The sequence below is a fragment of the Lepisosteus oculatus genome, chromosome 8 (genome assembly GCF_040954835.1).
Source record: "Lepisosteus oculatus isolate fLepOcu1 chromosome 8, fLepOcu1.hap2, whole genome shotgun sequence".
Classification (NCBI taxonomy): Eukaryota; Metazoa; Chordata; class Actinopteri; order Semionotiformes; family Lepisosteidae; genus Lepisosteus; species Lepisosteus oculatus.
The window spans coordinates 26,204,026-26,226,667 of NC_090703.1; the positions used below are offsets into that span (position 1 = coordinate 26,204,026).

The 22,642-nt window shown below is 38.3% G+C and overlaps 1 protein-coding gene across 1 annotated transcript; it reads right to left on the reverse strand.

The window, feature by feature from the left end:
* Positions 1–3,466: 3,466 nt before the first annotated feature.
* On the reverse strand, positions 3,467–17,146 carry LOC102695591 (galectin-related protein B). Its single transcript, XM_006632718.3, has 4 exons — positions 16,927–17,146; positions 16,040–16,128; positions 8,923–9,097; positions 3,467–4,172 (listed from the first exon to the last, which is right to left on the reverse strand). Exons 1-4 carry the CDS (start codon positions 17,122–17,124, stop codon positions 4,029–4,031), a joined length of 606 nt encoding a protein of 201 aa, XP_006632781.3. The 5' UTR covers positions 17,125–17,146; the 3' UTR covers positions 3,467–4,028.
* Positions 17,147–22,642: the final 5,496 nt, after the last annotated feature.

Consider the following 22,642-nt stretch of genomic DNA (forward strand, 5'->3'; position numbering starts at 1 on the left):
ATGATGGAAGGGAGAAGAATACGGTTAAATTGAACTTTTCTGAATCTGTGGCGCACACCGCCTTTCTTCCCCCTCTTTCTGGCTTGTGAAGGCTACTTGTCCTTGTCGAATGTACGTTTTGCCGTCTAAGTAGGATTACAAGAAAGTCACTTCTTGTTTTAAAGACAACATTGTTTGAATGCAATGAAGGAGAAATTCACTACTGTAATGTATAGTGCTTTATTGGCTCATGGCCATTACAGGAAAACTCACCCAGTCCAACAAAAAAAGTTCCACAACAGTGAAAAAAATTATTACATACTAACAATATGTAAGAATAAAGTTAAAACAGATCAACTGAAACAAGTGAAAAAGCAATAAAATGTGACAGAGAAGATACTGTTGTTGCTGGTCGCAGCAGCGCATTGCCCATATACAGGATCTATCACTCTGACCATAAAAAGAAAGCGTTTACCACGTCATCAAAACCCGGGCATGAGTATACTCTCATTGAAGGGTCCTCTTCTCACAACTTCCCCAAGATGTGAGAAGAAGATATCACGAGCGAAGATATCACTGCGCTCCTACACTGGAACAGTCATGTCTTTTTCAATCTACCAGGGTGCACACATCTTATTCAGCATTCCATCGATGCCCCCCTGGAGTTGTTGAACGGGTACTGCCATACCGTATCACTGAAGCCAAGTGCAGGGAAGTCCATCAAGGGGTTCATAAGATGTTGGATCTGGATGTTAATAATGAAGAAATGATAAGCCCCTGTTCCAGCTCCATTGGATGGCAGACCTGGAATCTGCTAAGGCATTCACCAACTTGAAGGAAGTCCTCTGTATATATCCAGTTCTCAAGGTACCGCACCTTAAGTGTCAGTTTTTCCTCCAAACAGATGCCTCTGAGAGGGGACTGGGTACCATCTTGTCTTAGGAGTTTGACGGGGTAGAACAACCTATCCTGTTCCTCTGCCTTGCAATGGACCACACACCACTTACTTGAATTAGCATAAAAATGCCCAGGTAAGTAGATGGTTCATGATCACAAAAAGATGCCTTCTTTAAGCTTGGGGGAAGGATGTTTGACATAATGGAGAAAAAGTTCCCCTCCCGAGTCTCCTAGTCACCACCAGAGGGCCTCAAGACAAGAAAACCAGATCTCTAGCTATTCCCTGACAGTTATGTGAATATTTCTCATCATTAACACATTACCCTAATCAAGTGGAGTAGAGGAGTATATTAAAGGCTCATGCAACTACTCAGGTGTATAGCCAGAACTATGCCACAAGTCCTCAGCTCAGACACACCCCCTTCTCTATACCTGAGAAATTGAATCTTTTACAGAGCCTTAATGTTCTGCCTAAACCTTTTTAAAAAGCCTATTACAGAGCAACATCACACCAGCTCTCTATCTTTGTCTGTGTTATTAGATTGTGAAAAGCGCAGCCTAAAACCCATGCACTATTACACATTTGAGGCTACAATGGAGTGAAAAAGTGTTTGCCCCCTTCCTGATTTCTTATTTTTTTGCATGTTTGTCACACTGAAATGTTTCTGATCATCAAACAAATTGAAATATTAGACAAAGATAACACAAATAAACACGAATAAGGTTTTTATTATTAAGGGAAAAAAAATCCAAACCTACATGGCCCCATGTGTAAAAGTGATTGCCCCCCCTGTTAAAACATAAATCAACTGTGGTTTATCACATCTTTGGAAAGCTGAGTTCAATTTCTTTAGCCACACCCAGGCCTGATTACTGCCAGACCTGTTCCCAATCAAGAAATCACTTAAATAGGACCTGCCTGACAAAGTGAAGTAGACCAAAAGATCCTCAAAAGCTAGACATCATGCTGCGATCCAAAGAAATTCAGGAACAAATGAGAAACATAGTAATTGAGATTTATCAGTCTGGAAAAGGTTATAAAGCCATTTCTAAAGCTTTGGGACTCCAGCGAACCACAGTGAGAGCCATTATCCACAAATGGTGAAAACATGGAACAGTGGTGAACCTTCCCAGGAGTGGCTGGCCGACCAAAATTACCCCAAGAGAAAAAACCCCACAACAACATCCAAAGAACTGCAGGCTTCACTTGCCTCAGTTAAGGTCAGTGTTCATGACTCCACCATAAGAAAGAGACTGGGCAAAAATGGCCTGCATGGCAGAGTTCCAAGATGAAAACCACTGCTGTGCAAAAAGAACATAAAGGCTTGTCTCAGTTTTGCCAGAAAACATATTGATGATCCACAAGACTTTTGGGAAAATACTCTGTGGACTGACGTGACAAAAGTTGAACTTTTTGGAAGGTGTGTGTCCCATTACATCTGGCGTAAAAATAACACAGCATTTCAGAAAAGGAACATCATACCAACAGTAAAATATGGTGGTGGTAGTGTGATGGTCTGGGCCTGTTTTGCTGCTTCAGTACCTGGAAGACTTGCTGTGGTAAATGAACCATGAATTCTGCTGCCTACCAAAATATCCTGAAGGAGAATGTCCGGCCATCTGTTCTTGACCTCAAGCTGAAGCGCACTTGGGTTCTGCAGCAGGACAATGATCCAAAACACACCAGCAAGTCCACCTCTGAATGGCTTAAGAAAAACAAAATGAAGACTTTGGAGTGGCCTAGTCAAAGTCCTGACCTGAATCCGATTGAGATGTTGTGGCATGACCTTAAAAAAAGCGGTTAAGGCTCGAAAACCCTCCAATGTGGCTGACTTACAACAATTCTGCAAAGATGAGTGGGCCAAAATTCCTCCACAGCTCTGTAAAAGACTCATTGCCAGTTATCGCAAACCCTTGATTGCAGTTGTTGCTGCTAAGGGTGGCCCAACCAGTTATAAGGTTTAGGGGGCAATCACTTTTTCACATAGGGCCATGTAGGTTTGGATTTTTTTTCCCTTAATAATAAAAACCTTCATTTAAAAACTGCATTTTGTGTTTACTTGTGTTATCTTTGTCTAATATTTCAATTTGTTTGATGATCTGAAACATTTTAGTGTGACAAACATGCAAGAAAATAAGAAATCAGGAAGGGGGCAAACTGTTTCACACCACTGTAAATGCAGGAGGACTATTGTTAGTCAAAGACTAGAAGAGGTCACATTCTTTAATATCAAGAACCTCTGGAATCTGCAAAAAATGCTAGTAACTTCCCCTCACAAGTTAGGATGTAAGCTCAAATATCAGACAATCGCAAACGAAATTCCATGCTAGGATCAATATCAACCTATTGAGTTTAAACTGTTTGTACTCAGTGTGAACTTAAGTCAAAATAATGCTGAATTCAAGACCTCCCCAGCTGTGAGTTCAATAGTGGGAAATGATTTGATTTGTTAAACTTAGTCCCTGTTGTATGTTGCACAAAAACAAACAAAAGCTAACCACATGATGCAAAGGCTGTCACTGTAACTAGAAAAACTCACAATTTCCATGGAAATATTTTCATCAGAAACAAAAGAGTTGATAGTACACATAAAAGTCCAAAAGACGTTTTATTTTTGCATCAAGATAAAGAATAATTTTAACTTTCATCAGACCTCTGGCTTCTGCATGTGGCATTCCTTGTGGTCTTTCAGTCTTGCACACTCCTACCTGAGAGGGCAGAAGTGTGAGGCAGTGATCAGGGTTCTGAGACACCTCTATTGTACCCATTCTCCAGCAACGTACCCAAACATCTCCATTGAGATGGTTGCAAATGCAAGTTTATTTGGAGAAAAGCATCAACCAGATAAATAAGTATATCTGATCCAGGAAGTATGACCTTACAGGAAAAGCGTCCATGGCTTCAGCATGTCATAATAGAAATGATATTACAAATGCCCATTAAAACATTATAAAAAATTTTAAAAAGGTATTACTTTAAATAAAAGCTTAAAGGTGTCCCTTGTGACAAAATATAAAAAGGCATATAAAATTCAAGGTATTAAGTATAATAAAAATATTTACTTTTCAGGTACTTAAACTATATGACCCTGTTACTTAAGCTACTTGGCTGGTTGGGCTGCATTGTGGTTGCGTACAGCCAAGTGGTGGCACTATGCTACTTTTGTGAGCTGCATATCTCCAGAGACATGTAAGGCAGTGAGGGAGGCCAGAGGCTGGACACGGTAAGAGAAGCCACACAGGGGCTGGCCATCCACCAGGATGCGGAACCGCTGGTGCTCACAGAGAATTTCCATCTGAAAGACAGGGTAGCACAACACAGTTTACAGAAGTGGATGCAGCTATCCATTAGCCAATCTGCCCTCCACTGAGAGGGGCAAAAGAGAGCTCCAGAGTTCACAAGACTCCTGTCATCCCATTTCATAATGACCAAGAATCAAATCTCTGGAGATAATACTGGCAGCTTTCCTAAAAAAGATCCACAAGATCCAGTGAATCAATACCAAGTAAATCATTTTCCAGTTTAACAAAGCCCTTATCTCCCTGCATAACTACTTTCCCAAACTGAGTGTATTGGTCAAATAATCTAGAACAGGAGTGCCCAACCTTATGTAATGTAAGATCTACTTTTTCATTTGCCAGTCCAGTGTGATCTACCAGTGTGAATTTGAAGATCTGATATAGGAAAAACAGACTGTGGGCACATCAGTACAATGATGAAACCCATCACTAAAATGACAGCAAATAAAAGCAAGTGACTCATGCTACAGTGAACAAGTAATGTTCCGCATTTTAGAAAAACAATATCTTACCTTAATGTGAGCATTGGCACTGAGAAGATTGAGAACACTTGTAATTTTTTTTTAATGTGTTGACGCTGCTGATCATGTCGATGACGTTTTTATTGTGTCCCTGCAGCTCCAAATCCAGCTTATACAGCAATTCAGTCATGTCTGTGAGGAATGCTAAATCCAGAAGCCACTGGTCATCCTCTAATTGGGCATATTCACCATGTTTAGACTGACTTGTTGATTTCAGGCAACAGCTGTCTAAACCTTGCCAAACGTTTGTTTTTGAAATCTCCAAACAGCAAGTCTGCAGTCTCAGCAAACGCTTTATTACTTCTTGATCCCTGAATTACTTTTTGTGTTTAGCCAGGAAATGGCTCACACAGAACGATGCAATGATTGCAGCTTTCCATCTCTTTTATTAGGCCTTATGAAAACCAATTGCTGCCAGTTGAGATTTTAATTTTTCCACTTTTCTATTTCCGTAACTCACTATTAGTGGGGAAAGTCCACATCATACATCTTGTGTGCAGTTTTGAAATGCTGTTATATATTTCAATTTTTCGCGTAGACTCTAGCATTGCAGATTTTAATGCGATAGTACAAAAAAATAATCATGCCCCCATTCCTTGTGGTAACGGTAAGGTTTCGGTCTCTTTGCTTCATTATTTTCACTCAAACACTACAACTATCTAATAGGCACTCAAACTTATCCAACTGCAGGTGAATTTGTCACGGCCAGTCTGTTTCGCCCCACTATACGCTGTAGTGAATGTGGGGTTCGTGCGGTAATAACCAAGAGAATGTTCTTCGGTAGCACACTCAACACTCTGTGGAGCTCCTTTAGTCTTTTTTTCATTGTCAGCTAGCACTCAGAGAAGAGACTTTTACAACCCATTCGACAAGGATTAAACACACACAAGGTCAGTAAAATGTCTGAAATTACATGCACAGATCTGAATGAATTTTTAGGCTATTGGGAAAAAAACAGTCAAATAGCCCATTTATTTTTTGCCAAACATTCTTGCGATAGATTGACTGGCAAGCACTCCAGGATGAACTGGTCGGTCGCGATCGACTGATGAGGCTGAAGTTGGCTTCTTATTCGCCAGTTTCTTATTTGCAGAGCGTTCAAGATGGCGTTCAGGTGGGAGGTAAACTTTAGTGGTTGAGGAGTTTTGTTTGAGTTTTTCATGACCTGAATGTTATTTTTTACTAAAGAAAAATAAGGACTTAACACTAGTTGTTTAAACTTTGGTTATAAGGGTGTCTGTAAAAGGACCCTGCCGGGCCAGGAGGACGTGATATCGGCCACTGACTCTGTTCACAGGCTTGGGAGAGCGAACATGTCTGGGGAAGTGCGCCCCAGATCGATTATAATACAGTTCACCAAGAGGATGGCGAGGGATATGCTGTGGCGAGCGGCGAGGGGGAATGAGTATTTGAATGAGAACAAACTGAGGTTTGCAGAGGACTTGTCCCACGCGGACAGGAGCACCAGGAACCAGCTGTGGCCCCAGGTTGAAGCTACCAGAAAGGGGAGGAGAGCCTACTTTGTGGGAGCGAGGGCCTTTGTAGACGGGAAGGAGATTCGCTCCCAGGGACTGCTAAGTTAATAATTATGTTTGGTTTTATTTGTTATAGCAGTATATACTAGTGTTTATTTAGTGTTAGTTTGGAATGGTGTAGTTAAGTATTAAGGACTGTTATAGTTCTGGTTCTTGTGTATGTCTTTTTCATGAATGCCAGAGGTACTCGAAATGTTGTTAAAAGAAAAATGTTTTTTTTTGGTTTTGTAAAAAACTGTGTGCTGAGTTTTATTTTTTACAGGAAACGCATACATGTTGAAACTAAATTCTATAAATAATTGAGAAATATTAAAGCAAGGAAAACATGATATATGTAAAATAAACAATTTGATCACATCATTACTTAATTACCTCTGGTAGTTAAATGCTTTTTTCTGCTGCGTTTTTTTCCTCTTGTACATGATTCAGATCCTCTTGTATTTGTATCTGTAAATTCTATACGTTTAATAAAGTTATTTTTTTTAAGTTTCTTATTTGCATTTTTTGTTCCACTTTAAATGCTGCTGCTGTGATGTTATGTCTCCTTTCTCCTGCAGATGGCTCTCTACTGTTTTTTTTTTTTAATGTACTAATCCGGATAGATTACTGTACATATCCTTAGTGAAGGGGAATATGTAAGTGAATAGTGACTCTCCAAATCGCATTTTTGTAAGAAATCAAATTTTCAAAACTCACAATAACACAAAAACCGTCATGGTAGACAATGAGTACATAAGACAAAGGCAGAGACAAAGGCAGTGAATTCACTGGCACTTTCTGCATAGTTACCACGACCTTGCCTTCTGATCATTAAAAGTCTCAAAATCTTGCATTTTACAAGAAATTTAAAAATAACAGTTTTAAATGGGACATTTAGAACATGGCATATGAGAATATATGGTTAACCGAGAATGAGCAAAGGGTGACTGCAGTTCCTGCTTATTGATATGAACCTACCTCCTGGTTACAAAAACATCTCAAAATTCTGGCACTGAGATGTGACAGACAGTGCAACAGACTATCAAAATCCTGAACTTCAGGAAATTTTATTTACTGTACCATTTTTTAAATATAACCCTCTGAACATGGCATGAGAGAATACATTGGCAAATATTGATTGCATTTTTTGCTATATTGCAAGGGCTCTTACTCCTGATTACAGAAATGTCTCAAAATCCTGACACTCAGGTGTGAGACACAATGTAACAGACTGTCAAAATCCTAAACTTAAACTAATCCTTAACTGTTTTTTAAATGTGACACTCTGAACATGACAAGTGAGAATGCATTGGGAAAAGGGAAAAGCACTTTCTGCTGTATTTCTGAGGCACTGCTTCTTGATTATAAAATCGTCTCAAAATTCTGATGCCGAGGTGTGAGAGACAATGTAACAGACTGTCAAAATCCTGAAATATAAGAAATTTGACTGTACCGTTTTTAAAATATGACCCTCTGAACATGGCATGAGACAATGCATTGGGAAAAGGTGATTGCACTTTCTGCTGTAATCCTATGGCCCTCCCTCCTGATTATAAAAACATCTAAGAAATCTAATACTGAGGTGTGAGACACAATGCAACAGAATATGCAAATCATGAAGTACAATAAAATGTACTGTACCATTTTATAATATGACCCTCTGAACATGGCATGTGAGGATTTAAAGTCAACAAAATAGAGCACCTTCTGCTGATTTGCTTTGTCCCTCCTTCCTCATTACCAAAACATCTGAAAAATCCGACACTAAGGTAAAAGAGACAAAATCACTCATGTACATCTGTAATTATGACACTTCACTTTTGCATTTCTGAGTTGTGACATTCTGTATCTAGAAAACCTAGATCAGGACAGGCTAATTGCAATTCATAGTGATTTGTCATTGTCTTACTTTCTGAAAAAAAAACTGCCTTTTTTAGTGATTATGTCACTTCGGTATGGCATAAAATATGCTCCAATGCAAAATAAATAACCATGGAAAAAATGTCCACAGAGGACATTCATAGTTGTGATTATAAGAATGTTATATATCAGGTGGGTAGCTGCATCAGCATGCGTAGGCTAAAAAGGAACAAGTAAAGGTTTGTGAGTATGTGTATTATTATGAGTTTTAAAATTGGTTTGCTATTTTCTGAAATATATTCCATACAAAAATACAATTTACACAGTCAATATCTATTTAGATATTCCCTTTCACTGAGAATGTCTACGGTATTCCATCCGGATTCGTACTGACGGAAGAGAGCCATCTACAGCCAAAAGGCGACATAACAGCACTTAGGCAGCATTTAAGGTGGGACGAAAACGCGAATAAAAAGCCAAGTTCAGCCTCGTGATCGACTGGTTGGGCACCCCTGATCTAGAATGATCTGCAGTAACAGAGTACAGTTGATCTAGGTTTTCACTTTACTGTATAAATGAAACAGAATAAGACAATTTACCATAGTGTAACAATGAAATAATTGATGATATGAAATGACTCTCAGTCGAACACAAATGGATCGCTTTGTGTGTCTTATTGTGCTAGTTTCTCAGTTGTAGGAAGATGATTTGTAATGAAAAATCATTCACATTTTATTACATGTACACAAAGCGCTTTTCTCTGCCATAAGTGAGAAAAAGCAAAGCTGCTGTAGAAATGAAAAACGACTCCTGTGAAATCTATAGAAATACAGTATGTGTAACCCTGTTACCTTGAAAGCTTCCCCTGCGGCAAAGGGGAAGTAAGGGATGTTCTTCTCCATAACTCCCCACTCTCCCGAGACCTTAGCATTCCGTAGAATGGCACGATCATGGAAGCAGACAGTGACTTGCAGCCCCACATCTGTGTCTGGGTCCTGAGGATGACAGGCCAAAGCCACGGCAATACTACGGACACACAGATACAGCTGTCAGTGACAGTACACCAATGGTTTTGCATAGTACACAGTACACAGACATGGATACACAGTCCAAGTTGCTAGTGTAGGGTAGAAAGCTAAGTAGATGGACAGACACCGTAATTAGTGTATTACAGCACAGCAGTGCAGGCACACAGACCCAGATTCTAGTGTAGCGTAGTGTATTACAATTCTGATTCTGCTATAACAGCATTTATAGTGGATCTGTTTACCTGCAGTTTTAATTTTACTTTTAGAAAAATGAAGAGCAGCATTTTTATGAGGGAAATCATGAAAGCCTCTTTGTTGTAACACATAGTCAGGAGCACCACAGCCACAGAGTAAACAATGTAACAAATCTATTAGAAGTCCCAGATACATTTTTACTGATTTTTACAGACAAAAAAACAACTAGGACAGATGTTATCTGCAGCACTTCCAAACCTTGATATGTTGTGGGATGGTGAGATTTCTCTAAAACTGTACTTAATGCAAGGGAGCCATTTGGGGACTGCAATGAAGTGGCCCCCAGATAAAAATAATTTGTCTCCCAAGCATTTTAGATAAATGGAGCACAAGGTGTTTGAGGGGCCCTGAAAAAGATGTGGTAAAGGAGGAAAACCCCACAGGGACAATTTAATGCAAGGTTGAACTAAGAATGATAGATTCTGTCCCCCACTACACATGACCATTTTGGAAGTTGCATGGGGAACAAAAAAAGGGAAAACCAAAGGCAAAAGCAAAACAAAAGATGTAATTAAGGTAATTAAGTTCTAAATGATAGGTGTATCAAAAACACATTAGATGACATAGAAGTTACCATGTTAGTAGGCAATTATGATGCTACTGGAATCACAGAAACATGCCTAACTGTAAATGATGGAGATAAATGGAACATTAGCGAATACATTCTGTTTCAGAGAGACAGGAAAGACAGAAGAGGGGGAGATGTAGCACAATATATCAAAATTAGTTTTCAGGTTTAGGAATGTAAGATAGAACAACCAAGATTCTGAATCTACTGTATTTGGGTCAGACTAGATACAAAAAATGGTATATGTTAGGAGTATAAACCTCCAAATACCAAAGTATAAAGCAATAATACATAATTAAATTAGAGCAGTACAGTAGTGCATTGGTTCGCATTGTGAGCTTGGGGCCCTGCTTTCAATTCCCAGAGTGCTGACTGGATTTGTATGTTCTCCCCGTGTTTGCATCGGTTTCCTCCAGGTGTTCTGGTTTCCTCTCACAGTCCGAAGATATACTGGTTAATTGGCTTCTGGAAAACTGACCACGGTGTGAGTGTGTGCATGTTTGTGTGTCCTGTGATGGATTAGCGTCCCATCCAGGGTGTATCCGGCCTTGTGCTCATTGCTTGCTTGGATAGATTACACCTCCCCTACATCCCTAAAGTGGATGAAGCAGTTAGAAAATAGATGGATGATGTAATATGAAACAATATTTTGTATGTTGAATATACTTACTGTCAATATTAATTTATTAATCCAATCCAATCAACACAGTAGCTGGAACCTCACAGTTTTTCAACTGTTATTTTATTTTTCCATTGTTCCCTTCAAATAGCTAAGAAATCCAATCCAAAAGAAAACTCATGATATATGGCAGGACTGTAGAGGCTTCTAGCAAGTCTGTCAAAGTTATGATATTACAATTACAATTGGTGGCCATATTGGATGTCAAAAAACAATCAAGTAATGTTTTCCCTGAATAAACTTGGTCAATAGAACTAAACTTTCCCCAGATTACACAAGACTTGACTTTGTGTTACAAAGTTTTGTTGGGGGTTATGATAATTTATTTTATTTACTTGGTTTATCCGCTCGGTCGTTTCCTGGTATTTGTTACCCCATGTGTAACAGTATTATGGAAGACATATAGGAATCCACATGTCCTCTAACAAAAATTTACATTATCAGTGGCCATTAACCTCAAAGATCTATGCAAAACCATTGGTGACTACTGCTTGCAGCTATGCTTATTACTATTGGTATTTTTTATTGAATACAGATGAAAGATGATATTCACCTTCTGTTAGTTAAGATTTCTTCCTTTTTTGCTCAGACTTGTATGTTGTAATAAGCAGCACTAAGCAGCTGTTCTAGGTCCTGTCACCTGTCAGTCCAAGACAGCAGTATGTGAATGTGAAGTGTTAATGTGCAAATTAGGGTCATATATAATTTACTTCATATTAACACAAATTTGCAACATGAGTAAAGAAAACCAACAAAATAAATTAGTGAATTATCTAATTTTTATTCTTGCTGCTGATCAGTGAAGTGCAAAGCCGATGTGTTCACAGGAAGCTGGGCTGTGCTTGCTTTAGAACCTGAAGGGGTGATGGAGCAGTAGTGATCTGTTCAGGAGGTTCTAAGTGGAGAGGACCCTCAGCTGCAGCACAAACCATAAAGTGGGTTATCACTGGATGCTGGAATGTCATAATGAGGAATTGTTTAATTAGAATCTATAGGGTTGGTGAGCATTAATCACCAGTGGCTGTGGGGCAAGTGAAGAGCATTCCTGTGCAGAGGAGAGCAGCTGTAAAATAAAGACGCTGTGCACAGTATCTACCTGATACTGACCTGAGTTGATTAGGCCCCTAGTTAAGCCCCTAACCTACAATGACAATGGCATTACTGCTTTTTACCTATGCTCTGGGTTGAATCTTAACTGATAGAACAAATCACAAAGGCAGTGTTTGACAGCAGGCATCAATTGGATACAAGTTAGAAGCCTCTGGCTATCAAAAATGTGCCATCAAGTACAGTTACTGTACTTGTAATTTCCAACTAGAGAACAGATCAGTGCTTTGACAACACAATCTAATGCTTTTGCATTTCACATTAAAACACAATTACAATTTAATTTTCAGCAGTAAAATCAGAATTTGGTACATTTAGAGAATTTAGTTTGAATTCTAGGTAACATAATCACATAATTGATCTGGTTAATTTGGAGAAAATTAATATTTTAGGATTTTAGCAAATAATGATTTAGATATTAAAAGGAATACCAACAGAAATTCAGAACTAGTTAATATAGCACTGAACATTACCAAAATATTATCTTTATTAACTGACTAGTAGTTATGAACGCTTATTTACTGGTATTCTTCACAAAATCAAATTATGCTTTTAGAGGAGACAACTAAGACAGCCTGAATGCCCTTTTGTCCTTTGTAACCATTGTTTGTACTTATGAGGATCTATAAAACTTATAAGATTATAGCCTTCTTTGACTCTATCAGAAAACTGATGAGAATTATTTATATATCTTGATTTCATCTTTATACACTGATGGCAAAATGCCACACATTAAAGCTGGGGGTAAATTCATCTCACTATGTAACAGAAACTTTGCTAATTAAAGAGGTCCTTGGGACAACAGAATAGAGAAGTTACCATAAAGTACAGAAGCCGGGACTATACTAAAATGTATAAAGCCACTAACCAATCATCAGTTCCAAACCCAATATTTCATCACAATTCTCGACTGGGTAGATAAGAACATAAGAAAGAATACATATTGTCCATCTGGGCTTTATGGTTACAGGCTTTGACCCATCCCTACAATGCCTGAGAAACCCTCTTCAACACCATGCTGGGAAAATGAAGTATGAACAAACATCAAACACTGTTTATATGTTGTAGGTCTTTGATCCTACTACAACTCAGTCATATTCCTTACTTGTAAGTTGGCATTTTTTCTGTAATGTAAATAATCCTCTTCATTCCACTGCATTATTAAAGGCTGATTACAATCTTGTGCATTTGCAAGCAGCCTTTATGTGATTTGATGTTTTCCCACATACTGTACAATACAATATATTTCATATAATTTAAATATTTAACTAATGTAATCTCTTCTTTATACTCAATGAAGCATCTTAGTAACCTACAGTAATCCATTGCCACACCTTTCTAGGCCCTTCATTTGGCAAGTTAATAATAGGCAGGATTTTATCATAGTGAAAATAAGAATCTTACAAACAAGAGGAGGCCATTACCCCAATTAAGCTGATTTGATAGTAAATAACTGATCCAAGGATCTCATCCAACTGTTTACTCAAGAACGCCAGGATCCTGACTTCAACTTCAACAATATGGCTTGGCAGGTTGTTCTATAACAGTGGTTCTCAAACTTTTTGGACCAAGTACCAACCTTGATCAAACCAAAGCATCCAAGTACCACCTACAAGTCATCTTCTCATAGGGACCCAAGAAATTCTCAATGACCAACATGAGCGCACGTGTGCACACACATTCACATACACACATAATAAATATTATAATAATAAACTTTATTTGATATAGCACCTTTAAAGGCCTTAAAACACAGGAACAACAACAATTAAAAATAAACAATAAAAAAGCACCATTTAAGTGAGAGGGGTGAGCCTGTTTAGTCAAGCAAAACAGATGTGAATTCATTTTTCGAGCCTTGATACAATTCATAACAGAGTCTAACAGATTTTAAATCATCAGGCATTTTCTTGATGGCAAAGGTCTCGCAGTGGATGGTGCAAATGCGTCCATTCATTTTTGGAGCAACTTCTCTAATTCGTGCAACTACACCGCTGTGTCGGCTTGTCATTGCTCTAACACCGTCTGTACAAACTCCGATGCATTTTACCCAGTCGATGCCATTCTCTTCGATAAATTCATTCAGAAGCTGAACTATGTGCTCTCCTGTAGTCCTGTAGTTGGTAGTGGCTTACAGAACAGAACGTCCTCATGGGATGTACCCTCAAACTCGTATCTAACGTAAACGAGCAAATTGGCCAAATCGACTACAGACTCATCTAATTGCAGTGAAAAGCATTTGCTCATCTTAACATGCTCTATTGGCGTACTTCTGATATAATCCGCCATATCAATAATTCTATGAGTGACTGTGTCTTTCAGAGGGGGCAGCAGGTTGAGCTTTTTAGCAGCTTTTTCTCTACACATAATGTCCGCTCTTTTGCCAACGGTAAATAAGGTTCTTCAAAAATAGTGTGGAGCTTACCTGCTTTGGCAATTCGCAAGCTTGCATTTTTCCCTGTTTCCGTTTCAGGAGTCCATCTCAGAAGTTAAAAGAAGTTTTTATTTCATGCACATCGGAGCGAAACACAGAGATGCTCAGTGTTTTTTCTCAAATTAACCTAGAACAATTCTTAAATATATCTTAAATATTTATCACGCTTTCCTGTGCTCACAAGATTGCCAGCGTTTGTATCACGCATTTCTATGTGTTTACAACATTGGCATTGTTCCAAAATCACGCACATTCTCCTACCTCCCTATTTGCTGGAGATAACTTTTTTTAAATACAATTGGTCACTTAAGTTCGTAGCACGCATTTCTATGCTTTCCTGTGCTTACAAGATTGGTGGTGTTCCAAAATCACGCACATTCTCCTACCTCCCTAGTTGCTGGAGATAAGTTTTTTTAAATACAATTGGTCACTTACGTTTGTAGCATGCATTCCTATAGAATGGTATAGAATTACATAGTAGCTCTTGTGTCCTCTCAAGTATTAGCGTGTGTTGTATCGTGGTACGTAGGCTACGTATTCGACACCTATTAAAATAGAAAATATGAAAACCCGTCCCGATTTTTCAGTGCAAACAACAAACTTCCAGGGTCATATGGCGTACCACCTGGCAGCGCTCCACGTACCACGAGTGGTATGCGTACCATAGTTTGAGAACCACTGTTCTATACAACCACCATCCTTTGTGTAAAGAAGAGCCCCCGTTCTAATTTTTAAATGTACTTCCACGTTGCTTCACTTTGTATCCCCTGTTGATCCTGAAGACATCCATTGCATTGACTTTGTCAATGCCTGTGAGTAATTTGAATACATCTGGTCCTGTAATAATCCTATCTGTTCAAGACTAAAAAAGTCAATTTCAGCAGCTTTTCAGAATTGGACATTCCTTTAAGTCCTGTTATGCATTTTGATTGTTGCCATAGCAGTAATATATTTTCTGTAATGAGGTATACAACATTCTAAACAAAGCATTAGTTATTCATTATAGAATTTTAATCTAACATCCCATGATTCAGATTCTACACTTTTAACTGTATGTTCTACATTTTGTTCTGCCTTTTTATTGTTTTCCTACATTGTCAAATAAGTGATGTCAACAAAATGTTACTGTTGACAAAAAAGATTTCTCAGTTCTGTCTGCATAGAACTTTATGAAGGTCTTTATAGAGCCAAGCTACTCATGTAAAAATTATTCCCTTTTTCATATGGCACTGTATAGAGAGTTGCTCGCACAAACAAGCTGCCATAGGCAACCCAAGAAGGTACTGTGCTTCAATGGTGGATTAGGAAGTTCCTACTATCTGAAATGTACTTTGAGATTCTTCTGAAGAACAAAATTAATTATATTATTAGCATCATATACAATAAAACAAATAATAGGTTTATTCCATGCTGAAAAGAGAAGGAAGAAAACACAATGTTTCAGCCGTGTGGCCTTCTTCAGGTGTGAGAAAGACAGGGCAGTAAGCAAAGGTGGTACACAATACATTTACCATTTTTTGCAGTGTTGGAAAAAATAAGAAGTTGGAGTGATGGAGGAATTTTCTCTTTGCAAATGGTTAAAGGTCAGATGGCTAGCTCATGGAAAAAGTTATTACAGATGACTACTATGCTTCATATACTAGTGGCGGAAGAGGATACGGTCAGCAACTGGGCTGAAGATACATATACAAAAATACAAGCTAATAAAATTACCTTGCATGAAAATTAAAACGCATGTGCTTATTTTTATTAGAAAAAAATATTTTGCTATTTTTCTTGTACAATCAAACACTGCAAATGTCAGCCTAAGTTGTTAAAACACCCTGAGACACAAAACCTGAGCCTTTCCTACAGTAAGCGCTGCACAGGTATGGACAGCAGTGTTAGTCTGACGCACCTTTTCGGCTGCTGGTTCACAATTCCCATTACTATCAGTCTCATCGAGGGCTTCAGACCTCCTTTAATTTCGCCAACATACACACCATCCTGAGAAAAACAAAGGAATCAGAATGTCATGCAGCACTACATACTATTAACAAATAATTAAGGGTAGAAAATGTTATTATAAGCTTTTACGTTTAAGGGCTAGTTATTGTAACGCTTACGGCCGACAAGCACTGTGTGTAAGAGCCGGCGTACCAGAGCGGGTGACGTCACCGCCCTTCCCTGTGATAGCAGGACCACAGCTACTGGGCTGTGGAGAAATCTCTCTTTAGCTCACGGGGCTAGGTCGCTGCAGAGAGACGCGGAAGTCCCGGGTTCGAGCCTCCAGTCGGGATGGGGCCGACCAGATGCGGCAAGGGCGCCTGCCTGAGCCCCCGTTGCGTTACATTATTTTTTGATTATTTTAAACATGTTGCCAGTGAATATTATTCGAAGATGATTGCTTATACTCTATTCATCTACAGCTGGAAAAGAAGTGCTTAACCGATGCATTACATTTAACTATGTTAGGAACGTTTTTGTAATACATTTTTCCTTCGTGAATTGATATTCGTTTCAATATGTTTTAAAACTATTTAGTGTTACAATATGTTAGCATATACGAATTAAGGTACTGAATCGACGACTGCACTATAGCAGTAAACTACTGTACTGCCCAAGGCGAGTTTGGAACCTAAGCCACTTGTTATTAAAATAGTGACTGAAAGCAGAAACCAGAATTTCAATTTATCAGCGTTTCTAATTTAATCCAACTTCCTTTGTATGCGATCATTATATTTTATTGTTAGTCAGTTTCCCTTCACAATTAATTTTAGAACAATTTCAATTAAATGTACTTACGTTTTGGACTTTGTCATTTTCCGCCATGGTTTCAAAGCGGCACGTCTGCGCTGGTGTCAGGTCACAGCGTGTCAGGAGCTGGTGACAATGAAATTTGTGAAAGTCTTTATCTTCATTTACCAGTTGAGAAGGGACAGGAGATAGGGAAAATAAACCCCGCCTCGTACAGCCTTGTGCAGCTTGTATCCATAGAAACATCAAACGTACTCGCCTTGTCTCCAACATGAATAAAATATAGCAAACGCCAAGAAAAAAGAAAATTGCAGTTTCGGTTTGACAATTAAAAATAATAAATTAATTAATTTAAGCAAAATGTAATGCAATTTTGTTAGCAAAACGTTATTTCTTGTTTTACGAAAAAGATGTTGTCTGCATTTTGAAGTTTTTGAGTGAAAGATTTTGAGTATTTCAAAGATAGAATGATAATAATAATCCTTACGCTTGGTTTGTTTTACAACAGAAATAACTCAAGGTGAACTGGGAAGACAATGATATAATATTAATAAGGTTACAATACTCTTAACTTTTATCTGAAGGCTAAGTTCCCTTTGCAAACCGCTGCTCGGATGCTATATACATTTCTATAGGTTTGAAAATATAAAATATTAAAATTAACTACGAAAACTTAATAGATAGATGTTCTTTAAGGTGTTCCTAAACTGCAAGCTATTCAGTTGCTGTTCAGTGTTTACAGGTGTGAACTAACAGCAGGGAAATATATGTCCCAGAGGACCAGTTCGCTGCTATTCTTGTATCTGAGGGCTGGCCCCACAGTGCAGTGGATAGCAATATGGAGGTTCTCAGGGGAACCCGGCAGAAGGTATGTTTATTTTATACATGAACATCTACAGCGTGAATATACTGCATATAGTAGCATCTGCTTTATCCTTTAGGTACATGCATCATGGTTGGAGAACGATGACACATGGACTTCTGCGGGGTGTGCTTGAAGGAACAACTTGAAGCAAAGTGCTATTTTCAAAGTTTTATCAAAGCAGTCTCACAACAAGATAAACCTGCAGCAGCGAACATAGTAACCTGGATATGACCAAAATAATTGGAAAAGGGAGATAAACAAAAACTACAACAGTAACTAAAGGGCCATGGAATTATTTATTGTACTTATAAGTACATGAAGCAAACCATGGTGAACAGATTTGTGGTTAAGTGTAAGAACCTATATTTAAGACTTGTTTGACCTTTGATCCAGACATCACTTGTCAGGAACAGTTCTTTCCGGGCCCTATGCGGGCGACACGATCCAAAAAGGTGAAGAAACAATAGGGCAAAATATCATGCAGGAGACAGGGGGGCGTGTCCATGCAGTGCTAGTGTCCGGGGGGAGTGAATCCAGGGCGAACAATCCAAGGGTAAATCCAGAGGAGGAATCCAAGACGGGAGGTTTAGTCCAAGACCAGGGGATCCATCCGTAGTTAAAACCAGAACCGGGTCGGGACCGGCGGGGCAAGGAAACAGGAACAGGAACAGGAACAGGAACAGGAACAGGAACAGGAAACTAAAACCATAACGGAGCCAGACGCGGCAAGACCCCGGGCTCTCACGACACGGAAATCAATGAGAAGCCCCGAGCAATCGCCTGCGTCTGGCTTTAAAGGTGGAAGTAAAGAGGGGCTGGAATAAGGAACAGGTGTGGGGAATGGGACAGAACGAGGAAGGGCTGGAGCGCCCTTAAGAGGAGGAGTAACGATCGTGACATCACTAGTGTAAACCTGGGTTATGCCAGTAATGGACTGTGGCTGGAATCCACCAGGGGACAGCAACTAGTCATGAATTAGTCATAGATTCTGTACCAAAGAAAATGTACCACACATATCGGGGGAGCATGTCTTCACATTTCAGACTATTCCAGACAAGTGTGGGAGAGAGACACAGTTACACAATTAGTTGAATGGCCTATGTGTGAAATATTAGTGGTTTACATGATTTCAGAATATGTACACCTGTCTCTGTAAAGTTCCAAATAAGGCAGTGAACTCCAAAGAATCAACCATGAAAAGAAAAGAGCACTCAAAAGATACCAGGACTAAAGTTGTAAAATATACAGATCAGAATAAGATATTAAAATAAACAACTAAAAGGCTATTCAATTAATCATGGGACTTGTGAATGTAATTCTTGTGCACCTGAGCTAATTTAGGTTTCCTGTAGCAAAGGGGTTTGAAAAAGTAACTTTAAAATGTGTATACATCATTTTCAACAAGACAGGACATCATTCGAAGTTGTAAATGGCCAAAATATACTCTACAATAACATACTCTACTACCAGTATCAAGAGCAACCAGTTAATACATATTCCCTGTATCAACCAGCAGATGACACTAAAATTCTTTACGTGGAGGACTATTGAATGTACAATAAAGAACTGAACATTTTTAGTCCCGAACAGAGTATACTATGAGGAAATATGATTCAAATATTCAAAATCCTCAATTGCACTAACAAAGGCAACCCGATAAACCAAACCTGATAAATGTCTTTAGAATAGAATTTAAAGTGCAACAAAACACAAATCACATGAAATAATCTACAAGAAAGTGCATTTGAAACTGAGACCAGGAGACATGTTTTTACACAAAAGGTTGTGAACAGCTGGAACCAGCTATCTTGTCATGTTGCTTTAGATGATACCATGGCTCTTTTCAAGAAATGTCTAGATGATAGCCTTGCATTCATTAGCCACTAGCAACCACACAAGCAACTTTCTTCAAGTCCTTATTCTATAATTTTATGACTCAATAATCTAACTCAATACACTATTATAAAATAGTTGCAGTAGGTTTATATTGAAATGTAGGATGATGAACACATATTAGTACATAGAATATGTTCTGGTGTCTTAAGAACAAGCCTTTTCATTTGTTCTTAAGATACCAGACCATATTTTATGCACTACTTTGTGTGCAAATTATAAAAAAATAATAAATGTATGCTTTTAAGTAATGGATTATCAAGTGTAATGTGGGAGCCCTGTTGACCTGCAAGAAAACTTAAAACAGACAAATATTTATTACAATAAATACCCCAATACACATCATGCACCTGTTATGCTTCTGTTATACAATTATACAATTCTGTGAGTTTCAGATTCTTGTTTTTATAAAAATAGAAAACCCATAATTGTATTTTATAATCTAAAGACGCAAAAAACACCTTCAAAGATTAAGAGGGATCCTTTGTCCTTTTAAATATAAGAATCTTACCCATTACTAAATAACCCTGTCTAATGTAGCTCACAAATAAATGGGAACCAATTTTCCAATTCCAAATGGGGCATCACTAACCCACAAGACATGAAAGCAAATAAGAATTTCCTCAAAATGCTAAGACAACTGGTTACAAGCCTAATGAAAGTCTCTTACTCTCAAGGCCCAGTCTGCTTCTTCTGATGATGATGTATGATGGATGCTTTCCTTTGTTACTTCTTGTCTATATTCCTGTCTTTGTTCATCTCCTCTTTACTGTCTTCCTGAAAGTGCTTTGTTATGCCCGTAGAGGCCTTAATTTCTATGTGATGTGATGTAAAAAAAGATTTTTAGCCAGTGAAAAGCACTGGTGTAGGTGCTGACATAAGCAATCATTTCAAACTATTTTTTTAATTCTGCAAATATTGTAACATTGCTAAAGCACCTCTAGGTTCATCTGACCCCAACATGGTGTATTTAGTTCAGACCTACAAAACTGCCCTGAAGAGAGGTAAAGTCAAACACAGGGTGGTTCTGATCTGCACCGAAGACTCTGTACAATAATTGCAGGATTGTTATGAGTGCACTGATTGGGACATGTTTAAGCATTCAAGTTCTGATATTGATGAACTGACAGATACAGTTATGAGTTTTGTGAAAATACTGTTATACCACTGACATTTTATACTGCATTCTCTAATAAGAAACCCTGGGTGACAAAATATTTTATGTCAGCTATAAAAAGGAAAAATAAATCACCAAGGGGATGTTGTTTTGAGTAGGAAGGCAAAAAGGAATGTTAAAAGAGATTAAGTCAGCTAAATTAAGGCATAAACATAAAGTTAAGGGTGAAATGAGTAATGGCAATTGACATTCAGCTTGGGAGGGTATCATGTCAATGATGGGAATTAATAAAAATAGGGGCAGGAGCATTAGCACAGGTGGATAATCTTTTGCTGACTTTGCTGATGGGTTGAATCAATTTTATCTTCAGTTTGATGTATATTATTTTACCAATGAACTCAAATGTTTTTTTTGAGGCAGGAAATCTTGTCAGCTAAATTACTGATTTCCTTACAGATAGAAGTCAGTGGGTATGTCAACAATATTTTGTTCCTTTGTGGCTAAGGATCTGCGCCTGTGGCTGGCTGTGGCCAGCAGAGAAATTCTACTCCATTGGGCCCCTGTGCAAGGCCCTTAACCCCAGCTGCTCCACGGGCACTGTAAAATGGCTGACCCTCCACTCTGACCCCAAGCTCATGGAGAGTAAGCGGGGGTATGTGAAAAAGACAAATTCCTAATGCAAGAAATTGTATATGGCTAATAAAGTGATCTTACAAATGATTTTAAGAGTTCACCACTCAAGACACATAATTAAATCTGCAGATGACTGTTATTTTTAGTTTGTTGCAATCAGATGAGTAGTAGATGAGCTTTTGCCACTTGGAACAAAACTATTTGAAGCTGAATGTCTCTAAGATCAAAGACGTTGATTTCTGAAAGAATCCCAATAACCCCACTCAGATGTGTATCGGGGTGAATCAGTGGAGATCGCAGGTACATTTAAGCGTTTGGGGACTTTTCTGGAATGCAAGTTAAATTCGGGCAAACATTGATTCTATTTTCAAAAAGGGGCAATAGTGTCTATTTTTCTTAAGGAAGCCTAAACAGTTTGATAATTCATTGTTGATCATGTTTTATCAGTCTTTTATGTCTTCTTTATTATTAACTTTCACCCTATTTTCTAATTAGGGAATTTGAATCTGAGGAGTAAGAACAAATTGTGGAGTATTGTCAAACAATGTCAGAAAGTCTTGGTGCTGATCTTTTGGCCCTTTCCAATGTTTATCAGTTAGGATTTTGCGTAAAGCATATTGCATTCTAGAGAACTCTTCACACCCCTTGTTTAATGAATTCCAATTAAAGTACTCCCCTCAGAATGCAGATACAGATTCCCCCATTTAAAAACAAATAGGTTTAAGTTCTCATTATACTTATAACTATAACCTTGTCTTTTTTGCTTTTTATTATTTTATGTATGTACATGTGTATTGTTTGTTTGTGGGTTTTCTTTATATTGTCTGCTGCTGTAAAACAAATTGTCAGTTGGAGCTAATACTCTCTCTCATCACAGAGCACATAAAGACACAAACACACACTAGGGATAATTTTTCCAGAAGCCAGTAAACCTACAAGTATGTCTTTGGACTGTGGAAAGAAACCGAAACACACAGTGGAAACCCACAAAAACACAAGGAGAACATACAAAGTTCAGACTGATAGCATCCCAGGAACTGAATTCAGTGCCAAGTGACGCTAAAGTGATGCATTACACCACTCTACCACTCTTTTCCATTTCCTTTTCATTTATAAACATAATAATTTAAATAAATTAGCTCGTTTAATAACATAAGTGTTAGACGGATAGTGAAATAATTAAGCTAGAATGCTCTTCCTGTATTCCAATCATTACGCTCTTTGACCTCGGAACCAGAGCTGCCGAGTGATGATAC

Coding starts and splice junctions, on each gene's coding strand:
- LOC102695591 (XM_006632718.3), bottom strand. CDS start 17,124: ATGTTTCTATGGATACAAGCTGCACAAGGCTGTACGAGGCGGGGTTTA. Junction 16,129..16,926: donor AAAATGACAAAGTCCAAAAC/GTAAGTACATTT, acceptor TGTTTTTCTCAG/GATGGTGTGTATGTTGGCGA. Junction 9,098..16,039: donor GTGAACCAGCAGCCGAAAAG/GTGCGTCAGACT, acceptor GTGTGTCCGTAG/TATTGCCGTGGCTTTGGCCT.